At 39.8% G+C, this 20,777-nt stretch overlaps 1 protein-coding gene across 3 annotated transcripts in view; it reads right to left on the bottom strand.

The window, feature by feature from the left end:
- The window catches only part of YEATS2 (YEATS domain containing 2), a 121,554-nt gene that overhangs the window by 82,279 nt on the left and 18,498 nt on the right, over positions 1 to 20,777 (bottom strand). For all 3 annotated transcript variants that reach the window (XM_044251870.1, XM_044251872.1, XM_044251871.1), the window contains exons 2-5: positions 11,031 to 11,148; positions 6,389 to 6,486; positions 5,405 to 5,497; positions 225 to 470 (exon numbers count right to left, since the gene is read on the bottom strand). In XM_044251870.1, the coding sequence (XP_044107805.1) occupies positions 225 to 470; positions 5,405 to 5,497; positions 6,389 to 6,486; positions 11,031 to 11,130 (537 nt within the window). In that variant the 5' untranslated portion in view covers positions 11,131 to 11,148. The remainder of the gene's footprint in view (positions 1 to 224; positions 471 to 5,404; positions 5,498 to 6,388; positions 6,487 to 11,030; positions 11,149 to 20,777) is intronic.

Raw genomic sequence — 20,777 nt, 5'->3', positions numbered from 1 at the left:
CTCAGCTTAATTCAGTTTAATTCTCAGTTCTGATACTTTTGGATAAATATAACTGTAAACTCTTTGAGACTCAGTTGCCCCATCCTCAAAAACTCTATTTCCTAGAGTTCAAAACTTCAAAACTCTATTTCCTAGAGTTTCTATGAAGGTGAAATGGAATAACACGTACATACTTTAAAAATACTAGTTTCCTTCTTTTCTCCCTCCCACCCATCAAATTATACCCTTCCAGTATTTCGGCTTGGTCTCTGTTCCATGTTGTTTGAGAGTCTTTCTTCTATATCCATATTGCTGTTATTGTCTTTGTCAGATAAGAAGTCATTATGTTGAGATAAAGAATCACTTTCTGAATGATTGGCTGATGGAGTCTCTGATCTCTGATTGGCAGGAGAGGAAGACCTAGATGGTGACTCCAAAAATTTCTTGATAGCAGGATGATTAAAAACCATTGTATCACATGTCTTTGATCCCTGCAAAAATGAAAGCAAACAAAACAAACTTTTAATCAAACCTACCAAAAGTAGGTAAATTTTCATCTTCCCAAATCCTCATCTATTTAGGGAACATGCTTAAAATCCTTCAAAATCTGCCAAACTCCTTAATGAAGTCCAAACTCCTTAATGTGGTCTGAGCCAGTAACAGCTAGAAAGTGATAATTATGTGAAGGTCCTAACACTAAGAGCTAAAGGTGCAAGTTCTCTGAAACTAAATGAAAAATAGAGGTAAATATAAAGTAACATATGGGAAATAAGATTTGACTTTAGGGCACCTGGGTAGCCCAGTGGGTTAAGCCTCTGCCTTAGGCTCAGGTCATGATCTAAGGGTCCTGAGATCGAGGCCCACATTGGGTTCCCCCCTCTCTCTTCCTGCCTCTCTGACTACTTGTGATCTCTCTCTCTCTCTGTCAAATAAATAAATAAAATCTTTTTAAAAAAATAAGATTTGACTTAAAATAAAAAGCAAGCTTTGGGGCATCTGGGTGGCTCAGTGGGTTAAGCCTCTGCCTTCGGCTCAGTTCAGAATCTCAGGGTCCTGGATCAAGCCCCACATCAGGCTCTCTGCTCAGCAGGGAGCCTGCTTCCCCGCCCCTCTCTGCCTGCCTCTCTGCCTACTTGTGATCTCAGTCAAAAAAAAAAAAAATCTTGGGGTGCCTGGGTGGCTCAGTGGGTTAAGCCGCTGCCTTCGGCTCAGGTCATGATCTCAGGGTCCTGGGATTGAGTCCCGCATCGGGCTCTCTGCTCAGCGGGGAGCCTGCTTCCTCCTCTCTCTCTCTGCCTGCCTCTCCATCTACTTGTGATTTCTCTCTGTCAAATAAATAAATAAAATCTTAAAAAAAAAAATAATAAGCCTCACACTGCTTTAACACAAACACATCAACTGCTCTAAATACAATGTTCCTATAAAATATATAAAGATATAAAAAATATATATGTAAAATGGCTCCCAAGTAGGAGTAAAATGTAGTATAGAATGCTTTAAAATGATTCATACTTACATATAAAGTTTGTCATAAGTCCAGTACTGAGGCCTGGAGTATTTCTGTGTTTCTTGTTATTTGAATACAAAATACAGTGTATTCTGTTATAATGGGATACACTCTACGATTCCTAGGAAGCCCAGCTTTTAAAAGCTGTGCAAGGAACATAATTTAGCAATAAGAAAGGAGCCAGAGGCTAGTATTTCAGAGCAACAAAATTATTGCATCTCAATAATAAAGGGTATTCTGGGGCACCTGGGTGGCTCAGTGGGTTAAAGCCTCTGCCTTCAGCTCAGGTCATGATCCCAGGGTCCTGGGATCGAGCCCCGAATCGGGCTCTCTGCTTAGCGGGGAGCCTGCTTCCTCCTCTCTCTCTGCCTGCCTCTCTGCCTACTTGTGATCTCTGTCAATTAAGTAAATAAAATCTTTAAAAATAAATAAATAATCTTAAACAAAATAATAAAGGGTATTTTTTAGAGCTGTGATGTATTTTGTTACAGCAAATGAAAAACAAATGGCAGATCATAATAGACAAAAATACACCTAAATATCTTTCAATTAATTCTAATCAGAATATAATAGGAAAAAAAAATCAGTGCACTTCTAGACTACCAAATAACACAGAACTGCTAATGGTTTAAAAAAAGGTGGGGGTGAGGGGCGCCTGGGTGGCTCAGTGGGTTAAAGCCTCTGCCTTTGGCTCAGGTCATGATCCCAGGGTCTTGGGATAGAGCCCCACATCGGGCTCTCTGCTCAGCAGGGAGCCTGCATCCTCCTCTCTCTCTCTGCCTGCCTCTCTGCCTACTTGTCATCTCTGTCTGTCAAACAAATAAAATCTTAAAAAAAAAAAAAAAAAAAAAAAGGTAGGGGTGCTGCCTGGGTGGCACAGTTGGTTAAGCAACAAACTCTTTGTTTCAGCTCAGGTTGTGATCTCAGGGTCATGAGATCAAGCCTCATGTCAGGCTCCCCACTCAGCAGGTAGTCTGCTGAAATTTCTCTCTCCCTCTGCTCCCCATCCCCATCATGCCCTCACTCACACACTCTCTTTAATAATAAACAAATTTTAAAAACAACAACAACAAAACATTACATAGACAACCACCTCTTCAAACAGAGTACCTACAAGTACCATGTCACACAGATAACTAGCTTATAATGTCCATCTTGTTGGATCCAATAGCAAACCATGTAACAGATGACAGTAAAATCTGCCCTGTTTTGAAGAGTGTCTCCCAAAAATTCATGTCCACTCCAAACCTGTGAATGTGACTTTATTTAGAAACCGGGTCTTTGCAAATATAATCAAGTTGATAATGTCATACAGGATTAGGGCTTACCTAATAAAAGGGAAATGTGGAGAGAGAGAAACTGTGAAGACACATAACAGGTAAAACATCTATGTGAAGACAGGGGCAGAAACTGGAGTGATGTAGCCACCAACTACAGAATGCCAAGGTTTGCCAGCAACTGCCAGAGGGTAGGAGAAGGTGAGGAAGGATTCTTTCCTAGAGCCTTCATGGTCTAGCAACACCTTGATTTTGGACTGTTAGCCTCCAGAATCACGAGATAATAAATTCCTCCTGTTTTAAACCATGAAGCTAGTGGCAATTTGTTATGGTAGCTCTAAAAAATAGTTCAGACTCTAGTATGTATTAGGGAAACTCCTGCAGTAGAAGAAACAACTACCTAATATGTAAGATTAAATTCAAATAATGCTCCAGATTTCTAAGACAACATCGGGAGTATGACCAATGCCAGGTACCCTCGAGCAACACAGGATGACACAAAAGCCAAAATATGGTACATTTCACCTGTAAAAACCATGAGGGACAATGCAAACCAGTATGGCATTGTACGTTCCCCCGGCCTGCTACCACTCTCATTGAGCTAGTACTATCCAAGAGAATTATCTAATTCTAATTGAGAAAACTTAGGAAATTTGAAAATGAAAAATGAATAAAAGTTATAGGAAATGATCAAAATATCAAACAAGAAGAAACACTTCTGTTTCAGTTTCAATCCTATTCCTATTCCTTAATAAATGGAGTAATCCAGTGGCAATCACATTACCAAAGTGATAAAAACTTAATATTCCAAACAGTTTGTGATATATGAGGTATCTAGTATCTCTTATGAAGTATCATTGCCAAAAACTTCTAACTTTAATCAAATCTTTAGACCCAACTATCAGTTTGCAGAAAAACGGAATGAAGGAATAACCCAAGGAAAACAAACAAACAAACACAAAATGTAGGATAAATGGCCTCATCTCTTTTTTTTTCCCCCCCCAAAGATTTATTTATTTATTTATTTATTTGACAGAGATCACAAGTAGGCAAAGAGACAGGGAGAGAGAGAGGAGGAAGCAGGCTCCCTGCTGAGCAGAGAGCCCAATGCGGGGCTTGATCCCAGGACCCTGGGACCATGACCTGAGCCGAAGGCAGAGGCTTTAACCCACTGAGCCACCCAGGCGCCCCGGCCAGATCTCTTTAAATAAGTCAATATCATGGGGAGAAAAGGTGAACTATTTTAGATAAAATAAGTCTAGAGAAACCAAACAACCAAATGTAGCCCCTGAAGTCTGATTAGATCCTACATCAAAAAACAGCTTTAAAAGATATTTTGGGGATGGGGGCGCCTGGGTGGCTCAGTGGGTTAAGCCGCTGCCTTCGGCTCAGGTCGTGATCTCAGGGTCCTGGGATCGAGTCCCGCATCGGGCTCTCTGCTCAGCAGGGAGCCTGCTTCCCCTCTCTCTCTCTGCCTGCCTCTCCATCTACTTGTGATCTCTCTCTGTGAAATAAATAAATAAAATCTTTTAAAAAAAAAAAAAGATATTTTGGGGATGAATGGGAAAATCTGAATATGGACTGATTAGCAAATAATATAAGGAAGTCATACAAGAATATCCTTTAGGAAATGTATGATTTAAGGGTAAGGTGTCATGAGGCCTGGAACTTATTTTCAAATGTTTTACAGAAAAGTAAGATAGAGGGACGCCTGGGTGGCTCAGTTGGTTAAGCAGCTGCCTTCAGCTCGGGTCATGATCCCGGCGGCCTGGGATCGAGTCCCACATCGGGCTCCTTGCTCAGTGGGCAGCCTGCTTCTCCCTCTGCCTCTGCCTGCCACTCTGTCTGCCTGTGCTCGCTCTCTCTCCCTCTCTCTCTCTGACAAATAAATAAAATCTTTAAGAAAAAAAAAAAAGAAAAGAAAAGTAAGATAGATAAAACAAAGGTGACAAAATGTTAAAATGGTGAATATGATGCAAAAACAGGTGCTTATTTAATCTCTTTTGTGGATTTGAGATTTTTCATAGAAAGTGAGGGGAAAAAATCAGGGCTTCCTGAATAGGGTGTATCTACTGAAACTACAAATTGCTATTCATTAGGAAAATCAGTCTATCTAAAACTCACTTCAAAGCTGATCACAACCAAAGGAAAAATAAGGCAAGTTAGAATACAGTCTCACTCAACTTTGAACCTAACAAAGCCTAGGAATAGTGCTAAATATTAGCTGGAGGAGGATTTAATATAAAGTGAAAAATGTTAGGGTGCCCGGTGGCTAAGTTGTCGGTTAAGTATATGACTCCTGATTTCAGCTCAGGCCATGATCTCAGGGTCATGAGACTGACCCCTGTGTCGGGCTCTTCGCTGGGCGTACAGCCTACTTGAGATTTTCTCTCTCCGTCTATCCCTCCTCCACCCCACGCTCATGCTCTCTCTAAATAAAAAAAATAAAAATAAAGGGAAAAATGATACTTGGGATTATTGACAGTTTATGTATTTTCCCAGGAAGGTAAAATAGGCTTCTTGAGTTCTAAAGGTCAATATAAGAAATGTTTCAAAGACAGGAATTTCACATCAACACTAATTTCCCCTTCACACACCAAATATGGAGAGCCAGAAGTGACTGTAAATAAGGAAGACTTACCTCAGAAACTTTTAGAAGTCCTGCAGAAGCATAGTAGTTTGCAACAATGCAGGCACGAAGTTTATCCATCATCCTTCTTGCTTCAATCAGTCGCTAAAAACAAATGTCAACTTGTTACTTTAAAAAACAGAAATCACAGATGAGATATACTACAAAAAATTCATAAAATAAGAATACAAATGACCAAAAGCTCAATTCTCTAATAATTGAAGAAAAGCAAATAAAAATGACCATCTCTACCTGTCACACTGCAAAAAAAAATTTTTTTTTAAAGATTTTATTTATTTATTTGACAGACAGAGATCACAAGTAGACAGAGAGGCAGGCAAAGAGAGAGAGAGGAGGAAGCAGGCTCCCCGCTGAGCAGAGAGCCTGATGCGGGGCTCGATCCCAAGACCCTGAGATCATGACCCGAGCCGAAGGCAGAGGCTTTAACCCACTGAGCCACTCGGGCGCCCCTGCAAAAGATTTTTTAAAGGAATTTTGACAAAAGCTAATTTTACAAGAGTATGCAGACATGTTAGTATGTAAATTTATGTGTATGTATGCATACTCATTGAGAAATGTCTGCAAAAATAGTAGGTACAAGAGCAAAAAGGAATTATTTTTTTGGGATGGAATTTCAAGTAATTTTTTTCATTATGTATTTCTACATTTCATTTATAGGGGAAAAATATATATACACCTTTTTTTCCAAAATGAGAACACTCTTTTTAAAAGAACAGTAAGAAGGGGAGGGGCACCTGCATGGCTCAGAGCATGATTTCAGGGTCCTGGGATTGAGTCCTGCATGTGCATCAGGCTCCTGACTCAGTGGGGAAAATGCTTCTCCCTCTTCCTCTGCCCCTCCCCACTGCTCATGCACTCGCTAATAAATAAATATTTAAATAAATAAAAGAACAGTAAAGGGGAAAAAATCATGATTCTATCAACAGATTTTTTTGTAACAGCTTTTTTTAAAAAAATTATTTATCACCATTATACCTGGTCAATGACTTCAATTTCATGTTCCTTATTCTTCATTTCAAGTGCAAATTGTTCCTTGATAATAGTCTCGATCTTCTGCACAGCAGCATCTCGAGCTGCATAATGAACATAAAATAATCCAAGGTCTAATTACTCAGTGACTATCATGATCTAAGTCATTATGCAAAAAAAGAAACCCAGGAAACAGTAATTCCTACATGGAGAAACCTAGTGGCTGTCACCTTAACCAATGATGAAAAGTTAACATTACTAATATGGCAGCAAACTGACATAAGGCACTGAGAAGTCTACATCACTCTAAGGCACTCTGACCAAAAATGCTAAATCTAATTACAGGGAACATCAAACAAACCCAAACTGAAGGACATTCTACAAAATAACTGGCTTACATAATTCAAACATTAGAGTCAAGGAAGGCAGAAAGGTTGAGGAGATTAAAAGAGATTAAAGAGGTATGACAACAAAATGCACTGTGTGATCCTGGACTGGAGCCTAGAGAGAGAAACAGTTATAAGATACAATACTGCGAAACTGGTAACACCTGAATATGGACTGAACGCTACATAATGTAATGATGAATGTTAAAATTTCCTGCTTCTGATAATAATGCTGCGATGACATAAGACAAATCTTCTTAAGGAACACAACACTTGTTTACAGGTGTCCAATTTATTTTCCAGTGATTTAAAAAGAATGATGTGCATATACACCTGCATGCACAGATGCATGTATCTGAGAGAGCGCATGCGCACGTGTCGGGGGGGGGGGAGACTGATAAATGAGGCAAAATATAAACAACTGGCTAATTAATCTGGATAAAAGACATAAAAGTATTCCTTGCAATTTTTCTGCTAAGAATTATACCAAAATAAAATTACCGAACAACAAAAAGAAATCCATTAAGATTCTGACAGAAATATTTGGTGACCTGTGAAAAACCACAGTCCCAAAGAAAAAGAAAATAAAGAGGTAGCTAGAGGGGAGGTATAGTCTGTGACATAGGAGCAGCTCATAAAGAAGGCAGGGAACTTCCTTCTATAGAGAAGGATCTAGCAAGCAATTCAGCAGTTCCTGATCACAACTACCTAAAAGAACGAGCAAAGAAAGAACTCAAAAGTAAAAAAAATGCCTCTGGGGCACCTGGTGTCTCAGTCAGTTAAGTGTCCAACTCTTTTTTTTTTTTTTTAAGACTTTATTTATTTATTTGACAGAGAGAGATCACAAGTAGGCAGAGAGGCAGGCTGGGGTGGGGGAGGGGAGCAGGCTCCCCGCTGTGCAGAGAGCCCGATGCAGGGCTTGATCCAAAGACCCTAGATCATGACCTGAGCCGAAGGCAGAGGCTTAGCCCACTGAGCCACCCAGGCGTGCCAAAGTGTCCAACTCTTGATTTCCACCCAAGTCATGATTTCAGGGTCATGAGATCAAGCCCCACGGCAGGCTCTGTCCTGGGTGTAGAGCCTGCTTGGGATTCTCTTACTCTCTCTGCACCCCGCACCTCAATCTCTCTCTCTCTCAAAAAAAAAAAAAAAAAAAAGCCTCTCTCTCTTTTGTTTAAGATTTTATTTATTATTTATTCGAGAGAGGGACAGAAAATATAGTGAGAGAGAGCACAAGCAGGGAGGAGAGGAAGAGAAAAGCTCCCTGCTGAGCAGGGAACCTGATGCAGGGCTTGATCCCAGAACCCTGGGCTCACAATCTGAGCCTGAAGGCAGACGCTTAACCAACTGAGCTACCCAGGCACCCCCAAAAGCCTCTACTCTTGAAAGCAATAATGTACTATATGATAACTAGAATTTACATAAAAATTCAAGGGGTCACCTGAGTGGCACAGTCAGGTGAGTGACTCTTAAGTTTTAGCTCAGATCATGATCTTAGGGTCATGAGATAGAGCCTGAAGTCATGGTGTCTGCTAGAGATTCTCCCCTCTCTCCCTGCTTCTCCCCCATGCATGCTGTCTCTCCCTACCAAACAAACAAATCTTTTAAAAAAAAAAAAAACCTTGAAATTTAAAAAAAAGAGGATTAAAAACAATGCCTCTAGAGGTCACAGAATTCAGATGATGACAACTTAAAGTAATATGCAACTCAGAGTTTAAAATATCAGATACAAGAGGAAAAAAGAGCCAAAGAACTGCCTGAAAACCCTGGAATTTTGGGGCATTTGGCTGGCTCAGTCAGTACAGCATGAGATTCTTGATGTTGGGGTTGTAAGTTCAAGTCCCACACTGGGTGTAGAGATTACTTAAAAATAAAATCCTTGGGGCACCTGGGTGGCTCAGAGGGTTGGGCCTCTGACTTCAGCTCAGGTCATGATCTCAGGGTCCTGGGATTGAGCCCTGCACTGGGCTCTCTGCTCAGCGAGGAGCCTGTTTCCCCACTCTCTCTGCCTGCCTCTCTGCCTGCTTGTGATCTCTGTCTGTCAAATAAATAAATAAAATCTTTAAAAAAATAAAAATAAAAATAAAATCCTTAAAAAAGAAAAAAAAACCTGGGAATTATACAAAGTGAGCCTATGTCTACAATATGAAAAAAAAATGATGTTCATGCATGCTTTGGAGTATATGAAAAATTAGAGAAAATTTGGACCCTCTGATGACCCATGTAATTTTCTCCCTGTAAAATATGTCATTAAACTGGCAACTTCAAACTAATAATGGTATAAGTGATATAACTGAATATTCTTATGGATAGTCTGCATGGAGGAAAATGATTGCTTTTTGTCATTGTCAAAGAGTATTTTCTAGTATCACTATATATCGATCCTTTTATATATATATATCCTTGTGTCTACAAACCAGCAGATATTCTTAGGGAAAAGAGGCTGAAGTCAGAGAACTTGATCACTGAGGGCTGTTTTATCATAAGCTCCTTAGAGAGAAACTCTTCTAATAAAAACAAAACAATATAAGCAAAAGGAAGTATTCAGAAGCAAAATTCTGAGAAATAAAAATACGGTTTGGGATTAGGCACAGAATGGTCACCAAGAGGATTCAATAGCAAATTATCCCTCAGTAGGAAAAACTATCCCTGCTTAGGCTAAGTACCTGGGAAATTACACTATATTTTTAAAGTGAAATTATTATGTTCACTAAAACAATCAGTTTTCCTTCTAATTTTTATTAAAAAAGTCATGCCATCTGATGCATTTGAGTAATAAATCAAGTCTTTGGCTTATTACTGAAAGGAAATAATTTCCTCATAAATAAAATAACTGAATGAGGAGAAAGGTTGCAGTGAAATGTTTTCATTATTTAGGATTAAATTTGATAATTTTTGGTCCACAAAGAATTTTGGGAGGTACATAGGACTTGACTGCACTTGGAGACACAAATTTTCTTTCACTACTTCCACTAATCTTTGTGGAGCTACAGCAATATGACTTGGATACCTTCTGTACTCAGCCGTGTCAATTTACATAGATTGATGCTCTGACATCTAGCCCCGCGGCCGGTCTTGGAGAGACTGCCCCGCCCAGGACTGGCTAATTCTTAGACACAGCAAACCAGTAGTAGTGTGCCTTTCAGATGCAAACCAGCCAACCCAGTGCCTACACCCACCTACTACATCTCACTCATGCCATCCTGCCCAATGTTCTCTCTGCCTTAAATTGCCCCCCAAGACAACGAGAGACCCCCTGTAGACTGCAGCTCCCTGAAACTGTTCAAAGGAACCAACCCTTAACTCAAACTCGACTACCCAGCCTTGCCCATTCTTTTCTGTGGAGACCACAGTATAGGCTCTGGCCCATGCTTTGCCCCCTCACCCTCTGCTTCCGGACCCACTCTGATGCTTCCCCATGTTGCCAAGCATGGTGGGACGTGCCCCCTCCCTTTGGGAACTGTGAATAATAAACTCTTCTTTCAAAGGCAAAAAAAAAAAAAAAATTTAGATTTAAATAATATATTTATTATTTGAATAAACAGCAGTGAATTTCAGCAATAATTTGTTTTAAAAACCCAAATTCAGCACCTTCTCCTGAGATACCTTAAAATAATCTAGGTAGCTACAGACACATAGTTGATAATTTGCTCTTCAACTAATAATATGATCTTGGGCAAGTAATTTCACACCTCTGAGCCTAAACTACTAGCACCTAAGTGCAAGGGTTAAACTAGATCAGAATCTTCCAAATTTAGGTCCTCCATATACCACCTTTAAGTTACCTACACTACATCTGAGAATCATATGAAACATCTAATTCACATAATTAAATAATATATTTAAATAATTTTAGCCTTATCCTAAGCAACAGTAGTCATGAAACTATGAGATCTGATTAGACCATGTATGTCCAACAGACATTAAAATAATATGGCACTACTGTAATAAAAAACCTTAATCCATGTACCACCCATTATCATCTATCCATACTGCATATTATAAGACTTGATGGTTATGACCGACTTACCATGATAGCTAAAACTTTCAGCCAGTCTCACTATTGACACTTTCACTGTCTATGTGATTGTCTTCTGGTCTTCGTTGGCATACACGGCATATTGCTGTTAACAGAGCAGTTAACTAATCCCTCTTCAGATTATACAAAACAGTGAAAATGCATTTTGTCTTAATCCCTATAAATCTTATAAGGAAGCACATCTCAACAAAGAAATAATTTCTCAAAGCAGGTGCATTCGTACCTGAATTCTCAATTGCTTTATGACGCTTATTTGGAAGGGCCACAGACACGTCCTCATAATCTGGATCCGTTTCTTTGATTGTTCGCTTGAGTCCAGACATGATGATATTCGTTCTTCACTGTGAAGTAGTAATAAGCGAATAAATAAACAAACACTGCTTGATGCTAGTACTTATAACTGTATGTGTACACATAAATGAAGAGAATAAATACTACATAATACTGAACTCTTAAGTCTCTATCTAAGACATATATATATCCCTGTTAAAGTCAAAAGCATAACTAACTTTAAAAGTTTACTAAAAACAGGGGCTCCTGGGTGGCTCAGTTGGTTAAGTGTCCAACACTTGGTGTTGACGCAGGTTATGATCTCAGGGTCGTGAGACTGAGCCAAGCGTCAGGCTCCCCCCACAACAGAAAGTCAGCTAGAGATTTTCTCTCCCTCTCCATCTATCATTCATCCCCCACCCGCTACATGCACATACTCTCTGATAAATACGTAAATTTTTTTAAGTTAACTAAAAACAAAAACAAACCATAATCATCTGTCAGAAAATGTAGGTTTTTCCTCTCAAGAGAAAATCCTATAATAAGGTAGCACATTGCTCAGACTTTTCAAAAGGAGCCAGGCTTTCACAGAAGGGCATTCATAAGTGAAGGAAAGAAACCAGACTTTGATGAAAATATGGTAAAGTCCAAATAGCACCTTGGAATTCATAATACAAAACAGGAGCAATACATATAGTTAAGCTCTTAAATAATTTATCATACAAGTCCTCTTTCTGATACTTACACAGTGCCTGCTACATAACAGGTACTCAATAAATATTACTGTTACTGATCACTTTTCATCACTCATAATAAACCCAAATCACAGACATATTAAGCAAGTTTGCAAAATAGTAAGTCCTACGTGTACAGGTCTTCAAATAAAACAATCCCATAAATCTTCTAGACCAGTACAGTACCCATACATTAGTAACTACTCATATGTGGTTATTTAAAGTTAGTTAAAAATTTAAAAAATTAAAAATTAAAGTTAATTCAAAATTCAGTTCCTTTCTTCCACATTTCAATTTTTCTTTTTTTCTTTTAAAACAAGAGAACAAGAGCAGGGGGAGGGGCAGATGGAGAAGCAGACTCCCCACCAACCAGAAAGCCTGATGTGGCACTTGATTCTAGGACCTTGGGATCATGACCTGAGCCAAAGGCAGAAGCTTAACCGACTGAGCCACCCAGGCATCCCAGATTTCAATTTTCTAATTTCAGAACTAAACACGTTTCAAGTGCTCAACAGCTATCAGAGGCAAGCAGATACAGAACACTTATATCATTGCAAAAAGTTCTACTGGACACTGTTCCTCTTCCAAACTGCGTTACATTGAGCACTTAGTAATATTTCATGAGTTAGCTTAGGAAATGCTGTCCAAACCAGTACTGTCCAAAAGTCATATGATATGAGCCATGTATGGAATTTATTTTTTTAAAGATTTTATTTATTTATTTGACAAAGAGAAATCACAAGTAGGCAGAGAGGCAGAGAGAGGGGGGGAAGCAGGCTCCCCGCTGAGCAGAGAGCCTGATGCAGGGCTCGATCCCAGGACCTAAAGGCAGAGGCTTTAACCCACTGAGCCACCCAGGCACCCCAGCCATGTATGGAATTTAAAATTCTCTAGCAGCCACATTAAAAAAAGGAATAAAAGGGGCACCTGGCTGGCTCAGTCAGTAGAGCATACAACTCTTGATCTCAGGGTCATGAGACTGAGCTCCACACTGAGTGCAGAGATTACTTTAAAAAAAAAAAAAAAAAAAAGGAAAAAGAAATGGATGAAATTAACTTTAATTGTATTTTTACTTAACCAGTGTACCCAAAATATTATCATTCCAACAATGAGTCAATATAAACAAATTAGCAATAAAATATTTTACATTCTTATCTCTGTGCTAAGTCTTTAAAATCCAGTATGTATTTTACAGTTAGAGCACATCTCAATTTGGACCAGCCACACTCCAAAGGCTCAATAACCACCTGTGGCTATTGACTCCCTTACTGCGCATCGAGGGCCTACCGATACAGTATACAGATAAGACAGCCTCAGGGTAGTTATGAGTTGTCCCTTAGAGCATTAATCTACAACACAGAAAAGACAAGAAGAGCTCCCTGATTTCCAAACCTCTATCACTAATTGTTATTTACTTAACCAAAAGGCAAAAATATACAATATGTATTTACTGAGGTGATCAAATTTTTAAAATAAAATTAATTTTAAAATGTTAACTCAAAAATATATTTTATTTTAAATTATAAAAGAACTAACACTTTAAAAGTTTCTTGGCTTAGTCCAGTTCTGTTACCCATCCCAGAGACAGGCTCACATGATTTAGCTAGGAGAGGAACCCATTATGTAATGATATATATTTAAGTCCTAGATCTAAGAGATCATTTTCTCCCATTACTGCTACTTTGTGTAATAAGCTCAAAATGTTCTAAAAACTCCAGCACTTATAAATATCCAGAATTAAGCCATTTAATGTTTCTTCACCATCATTACACACCTGCTATAATTTAGAATATAAATGAGCCTTTACTTTTGTAAAGGCCCTGAATCCAACTGTTATTTGCTGTTTCTAAAGCTTATAAAAAGTGAGCACAGGGGCACCTAGGTGGCTCAGTGGGTTAAAGCCTCTGCCTTCGGCTCAGGTCATGGTCTCAGGGTCCTGGGATCGAGCCCCACATTGGGTTCTCTCTGCTCAGCGGGGAGCCTGCCTCCTCCTCTCTCTCTCTCTGCCTCTCTACTTGTGATCTCTGTCAAATAAATAAATAAAATCTTAAAAAGAAAAAAAAAAAGTGAGCATAATGGGACACCTGGCTGGTTCAGTTGGTAGAGCATGCAACTCTTGACCTCGGGTCATGATTTATGCCCCATGCTGGGTGCAGTGCTTACTAAAAATAAGATAAAAAATAATTTTTCTTTAAAAAGTGAGAGTAAGTTCTTGCCTTCTTTATTTGGTCTGCAACTAGTTTCAGACAACATGAAAAAATCTTGGGCCATTAGATAAGAGAATACATTCTTTAAAAAAAAAAAATCAACAAACCTCATTCTACTCTAATGCAGATGGAAAAAAACATATATCCTATTCTCTGATAAACCTAGAAACAGATACAGACACATCCTAGCTGGTCTTCAAATCTGTTTCTGTGCAACACCATTTCTTGGTGACACCCTGTCTCCTACAGCTTTCCAGAGTTTTATGAGATTATCTGTAAAGATGAGTGAGTTCAGCATCACCTTCACTCACCCATTCCATGGGCCTCATTATCTGAATATTCTCCTCCTACTTCCCTAGAGTAATAGTAGCTCCTCTCCAGGAAGGCTGGGGATCTTTGAAGAAAAGAGTATTTTATTTCACCCTCATTTAAGGGATAAAGCAAAAACTCTCCTTTGCTCTTTTTGCTCTAAAACTAAGGAAACAGAAGGGAAAAATGAGAAGAGTTTGGTTGTGGAAAGTTGGGGTAGATAAGGAAGAAACCACCAATGAGTTAATTTGTACTGCCAAGGTCATTCGTAATTCATGCAACCCTTGTAATAAAGCTTTTCCTGTCTTCTCTGGGCATAGATTTGAGCTTCTGATATACATGTTTAGAAAGATTTAGACCCAGGCGCCTCGGGGGCTCAGTGGGTTAAAGCCTCCGCCTTCAGTTCAGGTCATGATCCCAGGGTCCTTGGATCGAGCCCTGCATTGGGCTCTCTGCTCAGCAGGGAGCCTGCTTCCCCCTCTCTCTGCCTGCCTCTCTGCCTACTTGTGATCTCTGTCAAATACATAAATAAAATCTTAAAAAAAAAAAGATTTAGAACTATACTGTCACTTTTTAATAACTCAGGTCTGCTTCTGTCTAGCAAGAACAATACTGAAGAATACACGTGCCACATTCAAGTATCCACCAGCTAAGGCTAGGAACAACTGCTGGCGCGTGCTCTCATCATGATGGAATGAGTGAGAGAATGGAATGTGTAACAAATGATCCGTGGCCATGTTAAGTTTCAGATTATTGTCTCACTTTGAGATTTATGAAAAGGAAATAGGAACAGTTGCTAGATACTGTCAGATTCAACTTTGAAACAAAATGCCCTATTAATCTCTTAAGGTTTTGAATCAAATGAAACAAGAGTACAGAGATGGTAAATGTGAACTGCTTAAAGAAAAAATTCTGTCACTGTTTATAACTAGTCTGTGAGAAAGGATTTTCTCCATACCATGGGACCACTTCCACATTCAAAAATGTATATAATGCTGATTCCTCTAATTTAAAATACTTAAGTCATTGGGTGCCTGGGTGGTTCAGCTGGTTAAGCGACTGCCGTCAGCTCAGGTCATGATCCCAGAGTCCCAGAATAGATCGGGCGCCCAGCTAAGCGGGGAGTCTGCTTCTCACTCTGACCTCCTCCCCTCTCATGCTCTTTTTCTCTCTCTCTCTCAAATAAATAAATAAAATCTTAAAACAGTAATTTAAAAAAATAAAATACTTATGTCATTTAAACAGGCTCATTATAAAAAATTAATGGCTTGGAGCACCTGGCTGGTTCAGTCAGTGGAGTGTGTGACTCTTGATCTTGGAGTTGTGAGTTCAAGCCCCACACTGGGCATGGAGGTTACTTAAAAATAAATGAATATGGGCACCTATGTGGCTCAGTGGGTTAAAGTCTTTGCCTTCGGCTCGGGTCATGATCCCGGGGTCCTGGGATTGAGCCCCGCATCGGCCTCTCTGCTCAGCCGGGAGCCTGCTTCCCCCTCCTTCTCTCTCTGCCTGCCTCTCTGCCTATTTGTGATCCTGTCTGTCAAATAAATAAATAAGATCTTTAAAAATAAATAAATAGATAGATAAATAAATAAATAGGGGAGTCAAGATGGCAGAGAAGTAGCAGGCTGAGACTACATCAGGAAGCAGGAGATCAGCTAGATAGCTTATCAATCCACTGTGAACACCTACAAATCCAACAGGAGACCGAAGAGAAGAACAGCAACAATTCTAGAAACAGAAAATCGACCACTTTCTGAAAGGACCAGTGGCGAAGTGAATCCAAAGTGACGGGAAGATAGACCGCGGGGGCAGGGGCCGGCTCCTGGCAAGTGGAGGAGCAACAGAGCACAAAATCAGGACTTTTAAAAGTTCTGCTCCATTGAGGGACATCGCTCCAGAGGCTAAAATGGGGTGAAGCCCACGCGGGGTCAGCGTGGCCCCAGGTCCCGCGGGGTCACATAAGGATCGGGGGTGTCTGAGTGTCACAGAGCTCGCAGGTATTAGAGCAGGGAAGCCAGCTACAGAGACAGAGCCAAGGAGTGAGCTCTCAGCTCAGGGTTACCTTGAACCAGTCACAGGCTGGGTGAGCTCGGAGCGCAGCCAGAGGCCAAGGAGACAGGAGTGATTGGGCACTTTTATCTGAGGGCGCACTGAGGAGTGGGGCCCCGAGCTCTCGGCTCCTCTGGGCTGGAGATTGGGAGGCCACCATTTTCATTCCCGTCCTCCGGAACTCTACAGAAAGCATTCAGGGAACAAAAGCTCCCGAAACCGAACCCAAGCAGATTACTTCACCCAACCCCTGGTAAGGGTGCTGCAATTTGGCCTGGGGCAAAGACACTTGAGAATCACTACAACAGGCCCCTCCCCCAGAAGATCAACAAGAAATCCAACCAAGACAAAGTTCACGTACCAAGGAGAACAGCAGAATTCCAGAGGAGGAGAAAGCAAAGCATGGAATTCATGGCTTTCTCCCCAAGATTTCTTAGTCTTGCAGTTAATTTTTTTTAATTTTATTTATTTTCTTCTAATTTTTTTAACTTTTACTCTTTCCTCTTTTAACGTTTTTAACTAGTTTCTCTTAACAATACCTTTCATTTAAAATAATAATAATAATAACCTTTTTTGAACCTTCATTATTTGAGTCATATTTTATCCTTCATTTTATCTAACTTGATTTTTTTGTATACACATAGGTTTTTTCTCCTAAAAAATTTGGGGTATGACTTCTTCTAATAGATCAAAATACGCCCTAAATCTAGCTCCGGGCTTGTTCTAGTCTCCAGCCCAAGCAAAATCTCTCCACTTTCTTTTTCTATATTCTCCCAACCAACTTACTTTATCAACTCCTTTTTTAGAAATTTAAAAAAAATTTTTTTTCATCTTTATAGGCATATTCCATCCCTTCATTGTGTTTACCCTTATATATGTTTTTCATTCTTTAAAATTTTGGGAGGTAGTTTCTTCTAAGAGACCAAAATACTCCCAAAATTAAGTGGGTGACCCTGTTCTAGTCACCAGTCTAATACATACATATATTTTATTTTTTTTAATTTGTTTTCTTTTTTTTTTTTTAATTTTTTTTCTGAACTTCTTTTTATCCTCTTTCTCCCCACCATGATTTGGGGTCTCTTCTGATTTGGCTAAAGCACATTTTCCTCCAGTCTTTGCCACCCTTTTAGTATTTTATTTGCTCCTTCATATATTCTTATCTGGACAAAATGACAAGGCAGAAAAATTCACCACAAAAAAAAGAACAAGAGGCAATACCAAAGCCTAGGGACCTAATCAATATGGACATTGGTAATATGTCAGATCTAGAGTTCAGAATGACGATTCTCAAGGTTCTAGCGGGGCTCGAAAAAGGCATGGAAGATATTAGAGAAACCCTCTCGGGAGAGATAAAAGCCCTTTCTAGAGAAATAAAAGAACTAAAGTCTAACCAAGTTGAAATCAAAAAAGCTATTAATGAGGTGCAATCAAAAATGGAGGCTCTCACTGCTAGGATAAATGAAGCAGAAGAAAGAATTAGTGATATAGAAGACCAAATGACAGAGAATAAAGACGCTGAGCAAAAGAGAGACAAACAAATACTGGACCATGAGGGGAGAATTCGAGAGCTAAGTGACACCGTAAGACGAAACAACATTAGAATAATTGGGATTCCAGAAGAAGAAGAAAAAGAGAGGGGAGCAGAAGGTATATTGGAGAGAATTATTGTAGAGAATTTCCCTAATATGGCAAAGGGAACAAGCATCAAAATCCAGGAGGTGCAGAGAACCCCCCTCAAAATCAGTAAGAATAGAGCCACACCATATCACCTAATAGTAAAATTTACAAGTCTTAGTGACAAAGAGAAAATCCTGAAAGCAGCCCGGGAAAAGAAGTCTGTAACATACAATGGTAAAAATATTAGATTGGCAGCAGACTTATCCACAGAGACCTGGCAGGCCAGAAAGAACTGGCATGATATATTCAGAGCACTGAACGAGAAAAACATGCAGCCAAGAATACTATATCCAGCTAGGCTAACACTGAAAATAGAAGGAGAGATAAAAAGCTTCCAGGACAAACAAAAACTGAAAGAATTTGCAAACACCAAACCAGCTCTACAGGAAATATTGAAAGGGGTCCTCTAAGCAAAGAGAGACCCTGTAAGTAGTAGATCAGAAAGGAACAGACAATATACAGTAATAGTCACCTTACAGGCAATACAATGGCACTAAACTCCTATCTCTCAATAGTTACTCTGAATGTTAATGGGCTAAATGCCCCAATCAAAAGACACACGGTATCAGAATGGATAAAAAAGCAAAACCCATCAATATGCTGCCTATAAGAAACTCATTTTAGACCCGAAGACACCTCCAGATTTAAAGTGAGGGGGTGGAAAACAATTTACCATGCTAATGGACATCAGAAGAAGGTTGGGGTGGCAATCCTTATATCCGATCAATTAGACTTTAAGCCAAAGACTATAACAAGAGATAAGGAAGGACACTATATCATACTCAAAGGGTCTGTACAACAAGAAGATCTAACAATTTTAAATATCTATGCCCCCAACATGGGAGCAGCCAACTATATAAACCAATTAATAACAAAATCAAATAAAGACATCAACAATAGTACAATAATAGTAGGGGACTTTAACACACCCCTCACTGAAATGGACAGATCATCCAAGCAAAAGATCAACAGGGAAATAAAGGCCTTAAATGACACACTGGACCAGATGGACATCACAGATATATTCAGAACATTTCATCCCAAAGCAACAGAATAAACATTCTTCTCTAGGGCACATGGAACATTCTTCAGAATAGATCACATCCTGGGTCACAAATCAGGTCTCAACTGGTATCAAAAGATTGGGATCATTCCCTGCATATTTTCAGACCACAATGCTCTGAAGCTAGAACTCAATCACAAGAGGAAATTTGGAAAGAACCCAAATACATGGAGACTAAACAGCATCCTTCTAAAGAATGAATGGGTCAGGGTGCCTGGGTGGCTCAGTGGGTTAAGCCGCTGCCTTCGGCTCAGGTCATGATCTCAGGGTCCTGGGATCGGGTCCCGCATCGGGCTCTCTGCTCTGCAGGGAGCCTGCTTCCTCCTCTCTCTCTCTCTGCCTGCCTCTCTGCCTACTTGTAATCTCTCTCTGTCAAATAAATAAATAAAATCTTTAAAAAAAAAAAAAAAGAATGAATGGGTCAACCGAGAAATTAAGGAAGAATTGAAAAAATTCATGGAAACAAATGATAATGAAAACACAATGGTTCGGGCGCCTGGGTGGCTCGGTGGGTTGGGGCCTCTGCCTTCGGCTCGGGTCATGATCCCAGGGTCCTGGGATCGAGCCCCGCATCGGGCTCTCTGCTCCACAGAAAGCCTGCTTCCTCCTCTCTCTGCCTGCCTCCCTGCCTACTTGTGATCTCTCTCTCTGTCAAATAAATAAATAAAATCTTTAAAAAAAAAAAAAAAGAAAACACAATGGTTCAAAATCTGTGGGACACAGCAAAGGCGGTCCTGAGAGGAAAATATATAGCGGTACAAGCCTTTCTCAAGAAACAAGAAAGGTCTCAAATACACAACCTAACCCTACACCTAAAGGAGCTAGAGAAAAAACAACAAAGATGGCCTAAACCCAGCAGGAGAAGAGAAATCATAAAGATCAGAGCAGAAATCAATGAAATAGAAACCAAAAAAACAATAGAACAAATCAACGAAACTAGGAGCTGGTTCTTTGAAAGAATTAATAAGATTGATAAACCCCTGGCCAGACTTATCAAAAAGAAAAGACAAAGAACCCAAATAAATAAAATCATGAATAAAAGAGGAGCGATCACAACCAACACCAAAGAAATACAAACAACTCTAAGAACATATTATAAACAACTCTATGGCAACAAATTTGACAATCTGGAAGAAATGTATGCATTCCTGGAGACATATAAACTACCACAACTGAACCAGGAAGAAATAGAAAACCTGAACAGACCTATAACCAGTAAGGAGATTGAAACGGTCATCAAAAATCTCCAAACAGGGACGCCTGGGTGGCTCAGTTGGTTGGGTAGCTGCCTTCGGCTCAGGTCATGATCCCAGCGTCCTGGGATTGAGTCCCACATTGGCCTCCTTGCCCCGCAGGGAGCCTGCCTCTCCCTCTGACTCTGCCTGCCACTCTGCCTGTGTTCGCTCTCTCTCTCTCTCTCTCTCTCTCTGACAAATAAATAAATAAAATCTTAAAAAAAAAAATCTCCAAACAAACAAAGCCCAGGGCCAGACGGCTTCCCAGGGGAATTCTACCAAACATTTAAAGAAGAATTAAAACCTATTCTCCTGAAACTGTTCCAAAAAATAGAAATGGAAGGAAAACTTCCAAACTCATTTTATGAGGCCAGCATCACCTTGATCCCAAAACCAGACAAGGATCCCATCAAAAAAGAGAAT

The sequence above is a fragment of the Neovison vison genome, chromosome 6 (genome assembly GCF_020171115.1).
Source record: "Neovison vison isolate M4711 chromosome 6, ASM_NN_V1, whole genome shotgun sequence".
Classification (NCBI taxonomy): Eukaryota; Metazoa; Chordata; class Mammalia; order Carnivora; family Mustelidae; genus Neogale; species Neogale vison.
This window is presented reverse-complemented; position numbering and strand designations above follow the sequence as displayed.